General features: G+C 50.3%; 1 protein-coding gene across 1 annotated transcript; it reads left to right on the top strand.

Annotated features, from left to right (window-relative positions):
- Positions 1-5,815: 5,815 nt before the first annotated feature.
- Positions 5,816-7,360, top strand: LOC135256036 (LIM and calponin homology domains-containing protein 1-like). The gene is made up of 4 exons (XM_064337910.1): positions 5,816-6,019; positions 6,329-6,493; positions 6,751-6,809; positions 7,255-7,360. The coding sequence occupies exons 1-4, from the start codon at positions 5,816-5,818 to the stop codon at positions 7,358-7,360; spliced, it is 534 nt and encodes a 177-aa protein (XP_064193980.1).
- Positions 7,361-7,559: the final 199 nt, after the last annotated feature.

Below are 7,559 nucleotides of genomic sequence, written 5' to 3'. Positions count from 1 at the left end.
ACGTTTAAGCTGGTTTAAGCCTCGCTCACAACCCAAGTCTTTTAAAGGCAGCGAATGCTACATGCTAATATCTCTCTTCCACCCAAGCTGGCTTTCACTGACCTTGTTCTTATGCTGGTAATGGAATATGGACTAGATTTCTAAAAAGAGAATTTTTTTCTACGCAGCAGTGTGAGGCAGGCCTGGAGTTAGGAGGATCATACTGTGAATGAAAGAATGAAAAAATAAACAAACTGAATCAGTTTTTCATCCCATTTCTTCTGCATGGATACTAAAAATGCACTTGATTTGCGTATTAATGCTTATTTGTATACAGCATGTGCATTTACTTATTTCGGTTTTTGGAGGATAGATTGTGGATGGCATCAGTATTCCCACTTATTTTATACTCTTTGACTCCTTGTCCTGTTGAACTAGATGCATACAGAGCAACATACCAGTTATACAACTTTTAAACCCAGTCTAATGGCAATATAACTTCATGTGTTTTGCTTACTAACGATAACGGTACAGCGGGCAAGTAAAGCGCATTCTGAGTCTGATTCTGTGAGTTTCATTCTGAGAGTCTCATTCTGTGAGTCTCACTGTGTTGTTCAGGAATTGTTTCACCCTAGGTCTTATTTACTGCTGGATCTGCCTGTATGTATATTGAATGTGCCGTACTTACTGTAGGAAGCATCTATGCTGGGAAGGCCATTAGCTTTTACCCTAGCAGGCTAACAGCTCTCCTGCCCAGGTGTCATCCCTACACCTGGCCCCCCCTCCCCAGAACCTGTGTGTCTCTGAGTTCTCCTCTGCAGATTTAACCCTGTGTTTGAGTCCTCTTACCCACGCAGTCTCATCCACAGCTATGCCAGCATCTAACCTCACCTGTAAACAAACCGCTCACTTTATTTACTCTCTCTGCTGCAGAGCGCGAAATGCATCCATGGGTCTCTGTTGTGTAATATGCGCCTTAAACCCCATGCTACACTACCATACTCCATACCACAGCATCCTTATCAGCTGCTCCTCCTGAATTCCCTTGAATGATGTCCACTTATGGATATATGCTGGTGGACGTGTAAAATGATCCTAATGCAGATATTTTATGTGAGTGGCAGGACTTCTTTGCTGGGCTGGGCTCTGCTGAGTTTCATATTACAGTGAAAGTTCATAAATGCATATTCTCCTCAGGCTCCTGGTTGGTTCTTTGGTGCAGATAACATTTTTACATTTGCAGATAAATGAGAGCCCATGCCATTTATTAAAATAATTTATTTGTTAAGTAATATTCATTGAACATCCACGTATGTGAGGTGGCCCTGGCTGGAACGTCTTATTCCTTGTTAAGCTCTGTGCTCTAAGCTCAGCATTTCCATCTTATCTGTTTCCTCTTTTATTCTGGTCTATCACCTGTCATTAAAAACGCAGAAATGTATGAATTAAGTATTATTTCCGTATTGTCATTTCTCAACAACAAATGAGTGGTTTCCCAAATGACTGTGCCCCGCCCCCCCACCTAACCTCAGGGTGTATGTGAATGTGACAGTTTCCTGTTTCCTGTGGCCCATTTCCTGTTTCCAGGAGCGTGAGCATGACCGACATGCGCTGTGAGGAAGAGGCCCAGCCGCTCGGCGAGACGCGTCAGGAGCTCATGCACAACCAGTACAACAAGCACAGGGAGGACGAGAACCAGTGGCAGGACGTGAGTGCGCCACGAGAGGGCGCCATCGCCCCAAAATACCTGCCACAAAAGCCACTGTGTTATAACCTAGAGAAACACACACAACATGGGATTAGACGTCGGGTCTGAAAGACTTTCAGAGTGTAACAAATATATGTTCTGTTTGCAGAGATATATATATTAGAACTGTTAGGACTTACTGTGCAGAAATTAACAAGATACGCCAGATTGAATGTGAGAGATATTCCTTTAAATGTGATAGGGTGTGTAAGCAGAGGCACGTGAGATGTTCTGGTGTGACTGGTGGGGTCCGTGTTTCTGGAATGGCAGGACCTGGCTCGCTGGAAAAACCGCAGGAGGACTGCTGCTCAGGATCTGATAAAGAAGGAGGAGGAGAGGAAAAAGATGGAGAAGCTGATGGGCGGGGACGATAGCGCGTCCCAGCGGAGAAAGAGCATCAAGACCTACAAGGAGATTGTGGAGGAAAAGTATGAGAAAACGGCATATAGTGCCCCTCTCACTGTGTGTGTATGTGTGTGTGTGTGTGGGTGTTTGACCCTAATCTCTGTGTGAATGCGGTCTCAGTCAGGCCTTAGTCTCTGTGTAAATGCAGTCTCGGTCAGACCCCAGTCTCTGTGTGAATGCAGTCTCAGTCAGCCTGTAGTCTCTATGTAAATGCAGTCTCAGTCGGCCTGTAGTCTCTGTGTGAATATGGTCTCAGTCAGGCCTTAGTCTCTGTGTAAATGCAGTCTCGGTCAGACCCCAGTCTCTGTGTGAATGCGTCTCAGTCAGCCTGTAGTCTCTATGTAAATGCAGTCTCAGTGGCCTGTAGTCTCTGTGTGATATGGTCTCAGTCAGGCCTTAGTCCTGTGTAAATGCAGTCTCGGTCAGACCCCAGTCTCTGTGTGAATGCAGTCTCAGTCAGCCTGTAGTCTCTATGTAAATGCAGTCTCAGTCGGCCTGTAGTCTCTGTGTGAATATGGTCTCAGTCAGGCCTTAGTCTCTGTGTAAATGCAGTCTCGGTCAGACCCCAGTCTCTGTGTGAATGCAGTCTCAGTCAGCCTGTAGTCTCTATGTAAATGCAGTCTCAGTCGGCCTGTAGTCTCTGTGTGAATATGGTCTCAGTCAGGCCTTAGTCTCTGTGTAAATGCAGTCTCGGTCAGACCCCAGTCTCTGTGTGAATGCAGTCTGGGTCTGCTCATGGCCGTGGTCTGACTGTGGTCGTATTCCTCTCCCCAGGGAGCGCAGAGAGCAGGAGCTGCGTGAGGCGTACCGTAGCGCTCGCACCCCCGAGGAGGCTGCGTCCGTGCTGCACCGCTACGCCCTGCGCTACACCATCAGCGAGGCCGTCCTGGAGAAGCTGCAGCTGCCCAAAGCCACGGACTCCACTGGGACTGGCCCCACCCCATCGCCTGGCCCCTCCCCTGCATCAGGCTCCGCCCCGTCGCCTGGCCCCTCCCCCTCAACAGGCCCCGCCCCATCACCTGGCCCCTCCCCCGCATCAGGCCCAGCCCCGTCACCTGGCCCTCCCCACGTCAGGCCCCCCGTCCTGGCCCTCCCTCAGGCCGCCGTCGCTGGCCCTCCCCTCTACAGGCTTGCCCTGACTGGCCCCTCCCCTCTACAGGCCCCGCCCGTCGCCTGGCCCCTCCCCTGCATCAGGCCCCGCCCTGTCGCCTGGCCCCTCCCCCTCTTCAGGCTCCGCCCTGTTGCCTGGCTCCTCCCCTCTACAGGCCTCGCCCGTCGCCTGGCCCTCCCCCTCTCTCTGGCCCTCGCCCCTTCCCAGACCACAGACTCCTGCACCGTGACCACTGCCCTGACGCCCAAGTTCTGCGCCACACTGGAGACTGTAACAGTGGGCCCCCAAACTCAGACTAAGGCCCCAGCAGTACAGGCCTACTCCCTGGAGCACGCCCCCAGCCACGCCCCTACCCGCGCCTCCCACAGCAAGCCTGTGCCTCTTCTGAGTCCCAAACCGTACGTCCAGCCCACAAGCTCACAGATGAGCGTAAAGTCAGTCAAGGTGAAGCCCGAGTGTGTGGTAATGGGCAATAAAAGAAATATGCAACCTGTGGTCTGTGCGTGTGGGTGTGCAGGAGTGTGTGTGCGTGTGTGTGTACGTCCCGCAGGTTGAATGGGATGTGTGTGTGTGTGTGTGTGTGTGTGTGTGTGTGACATGCTGACGGGATGTGTGTGTGTGTGTGTGTTTGTGTGTGTGTGTGTGTGTGTGTGTGTGTGACAGGCTGACAGGATGTGTATGTGTGTGTTCGCAGGCTGACGGGGTGTGTGTGTGTGTGTGTGTGACATGCTGACGGGATGTGTGTGTGTGTTTGCAGGCTGACAGGATGTGTGTGTGTGTTTACAGGCTGACGAGGTGTGTGTGTGTGTGTGTGTGTGACAGGCTGACAGGATGTGTGTGTGTGTGACATGCTGACAGGATGTGTGTGTGTGTGTTTGCAGGCTGACAGGATGTGTGTGTGTGTGTGTGTTTGTGTGTGTGTGACAGGCTGGTGGGATGTGTGTGTGTGTGTGTGTGTGTGACAGGCTGACAGGATGTGTGTGTGTATGTGTGTGTGTGTATGTGTTCGCAGGCTGACAGGATGTGTGTGTGTATGTGTGTGTGTGTGTGTGTTCGCAGGCTGACAGGATGTGTGTGTGTGTTTGCAGGCTGACGGGATGTGTGTGTGTGTGGGAGGGACATGCTGACGGGATGTGTGTGTGTGTGTGACAGGCTGACGGGATGTGTGTGAGTGTGTGTGTGTGTGTAACATGCTGACGGGATGTGTGTGTGTGTGTGTGTTTGTGTGTGTGTGTGACAGGCTGACAGGATGTGTGTGTGTATGTGTGTGTGTGTGTGTGTGTGTGACATGCTGACAGGATGTGTGTGTGTGTGTTTGCAGGCTGACGGGATGGTGCGGGTTAATGGAGAGACAGGGGAGCCGTGCAGCAGAGTGGAGGCCAGTGTGCAGGGCGTCAGGGCGGAGTCTCTCTCCCCAGTACAGCCTCCTACCGCCCAGAGGAAGGACACGCCTCCCAGTCACCCTGAGCAGGAAGCCCCGCCCACACACCCCAGGACCCTGCCCACAGTAAGGACTGCAGATTATACACACGCACACACACACGTACACACAGCTCAGACACACACACACACACACACACACACACGCGCACTCACACACATACTCAGAAACACACACACACCTGTGCTGCACCTGTGTGTTGCCTGTTCCTCTCTTGTATGCTGCTGTTGCTCAGTTTCTGTAAGTTTGCAGTGTGTCACACTGTGATGTGTTGCTGACCTTGTGGAACATTACTTCCCTGGTGAAGAAATCACAGCAGAATGAAAGATTCCTTTGGGGATCTGAGATCATGTGGGATCAGCTGTACACTGACCTGTGCCTCTCACAGAGTAACAGGTCCCTGGATCTGGCTCGGAGTGGAGATGGACCGGTCCTCAGTCCCCCGAGAAAGAGCGTATTTGAGCCCACAGAGGGAAACGCCCCCTCGCCTTGGCCTCCACTGTTGCCAGGTAACTGCCACTTCTCACAGACTTTTTTAAGAATTGTTCTTTACTTTAAATGCTTCTTCAGATTTCCCTTACAACCGTATAGGTGATATTTGTTTCAGTCAAAGTAGCACCTCAAATAAATAATTTCCTTGTGACGTATTTGTATGAAGAGGGCTCGAGTGTGACGTCTTTAAATGGATTTGAGAAATAGTTCACACAATCCAGAGTGTGATTAATGCTAGTTCTACTGTTTGTCTTTCGCAGAGGGCTTGGAGAAAGACAGCTCATCTGTAAGTATCTGTTTCATTCAGTCCTCTGTCTCTCGTCACAATTATGAAATGGTGCAGAAATTGTGAAAAAAATTTAAATCAATTATCTTGTTTTCCCATTTGGTTTTTAAGTATTTTGTATGAAAACATGGGCTTATTTATAATGCATTTAATCATACCACAGGAATCGTAATTATGTATTACTGTGTGTGTGTGTGCGTGGTGGTGACGTGTGCCTGCTGTAGTTTGTGTGTGCTGTGTAGGTGGTGTGGTGCTGCTTGGTATCGTGGTGTGCGTGCGTGCTATTTGGTGTGTGTCGGACGATTGGCTCAGCGTGGATCACTGGCCTGGACCCTGATGAGACCGCGTCGGGACATGGCACAGAAACAGAGCGTTGCTTCCAGGACGTTTCTTCAAAACCTCCAGGCCAGGTGTGTGTTTATTGGCCTGTTTCCCTGTTTACCTGTGTCATGTGATGGGGAACAGGAGCAGTATGAGGAGGAGCAGGAGAAGCTGCGGAGGGAGTGGGAGAGGGCGCAGAAGGAGGTGGCGGAGGAGGAAAGGAAGTATCATGAGGAGGTGAGTGAGTGAGGTGGTTTCACAGTTAAGCAGCATTAGTGGACACTGTTTTCAGATGTTAGCATTAGCTGCATTTTAATTAATAGCTTCCCTTTTGTGTGTTCTATTTTATGTGATCTCTATCTGCTCTGGGCAAAGAGTTTCCGTATGATCATGTGGGTTAATCATGAAGAAAGTGTTCTGAATTAATGTGTAATTTTTCTTTCACATGGAAAGACAGATTTCTTAAATTTAAAGACAAACTTAAATTTAAATGAATGAAAAACGATATATTGAGTGATGCTTTTGGGGGCTATTTTGGCCCTGCAGGAGAGAAGGATTTTGGAGGAGACGGTGGCGCCCCTGACACCCCGCTCCTCCAGGCTGTCCTCACCCACCCGGGGGGACGTGCCACCGCCTGGCAAACCCCAGGACGCCATCCTCCCATCGCCAGCCAACCTGGAGCGAATGCAGGAGCTGCTGGACAAGCAGGCGGTGAGGGAGGGGCCTGACTACTGGAGTAGGAGGGGCTAGACTACCAGGAGTAGGAGTGGCCTGACTACTGGATTAGGAGGGGCTAGACTTCCAGGGGTGGGAGTGGTCTGACTACTGGAGTAGGAGGGGCTAGACTTCCAGGGGTGGGAGGGGTCTGACTACTGGAGTGCCAGACGTGATGTCTTTGGAGATCTACAGCCCCACCTGAATTTTTTTTGCGCTGTTCTCACTTATGCTGGTTTGTCTTTCTCCCACAGACACGCCCAGAGGAAGTGGTTGTGGGACAGAAGGACCACAGCGTACAGGGGACAGACAGGTACTCCCACACAGCCAGCATGTGCAGCCTCCATTTTCAGCAGAAAATACCAGCACAAACTGAAGACTAATTTATTTATTGACTCATTTTAAGGAAACTTGAGCATCAGGCCAGGGCTGCTCATTCAATGTCTGTGAGAACATTTTTTTTATATGGTTACAATATTTTAAATACATTTTTAAAAGACAATGGTGGCTCCATTTCAAGGGTGTTGTGTCAGTTTTCACACAGGTAAAATATCTGTATTTGCAGTTTTACCTAAGTTGCAGGCTTTGTCCAAACTCTAACATTATGCATGCATGCACTGTGCAGACCACACTGTCTCGAGTGGAGAATACTGTATGCATGTTTATACAACTGTGTCAAGCTAAGCTTCCTCTCACCCTGCCATGCTCCTCTCCTGCCTGCCTCTCTCCTCCCCTCTTGCCCCCATCCCCCTTCCCAGAAGATCGCTCCTCCAGGCTCCAGTCCAGACGGAGCTGAACGCAGCTCCTCAGCAGTGCAGGCCTCCTGTGGCCTGCGAACACAACACCCAGCGCTTCAGCCGATGAACACACTCTCAATGCAAATACACACACTGTCACTTACAACTACTCTCACTGTACACCTCTCCACTTACACACTCTCATGTACACACTCCTCACTTTACACCCCTCTTACTGTCCCCCTCACTCTACACCACTTCCACATCACACTGTCATACACCTCACTGTCACACTCCTCTACTGTACCACTCCTCACTTCCACTCT

The sequence above is a fragment of the Anguilla rostrata genome, chromosome 5 (genome assembly GCF_018555375.3).
Source record: "Anguilla rostrata isolate EN2019 chromosome 5, ASM1855537v3, whole genome shotgun sequence".
In the NCBI taxonomy this organism is placed as follows: Eukaryota; Metazoa; Chordata; class Actinopteri; order Anguilliformes; family Anguillidae; genus Anguilla; species Anguilla rostrata.
The sequence above is the reverse complement of the archived record's forward strand: the minus strand, read 5'-3'. Positions and strand labels throughout refer to the sequence as shown.

Bases quoted from the DNA above. Each gene is read 5' to 3' on its own strand.
- LOC135256036 (XM_064337910.1), top strand. From the start codon at position 5,816: ATGGCACAGAAACAGAGCGTTGCTTCCAGGACGTTTCTTCAAAACCTC. The intron at 6,020-6,328 runs GTGAGTGAGTGA...TTGGCCCTGCAG, and splicing joins AAAGGAAGTATCATGAGGAG to GAGAGAAGGATTTTGGAGGA. The intron at 6,810-7,254 runs GTACTCCCACAC...CCCCCTTCCCAG, and splicing joins AGCGTACAGGGGACAGACAG to AAGATCGCTCCTCCAGGCTC.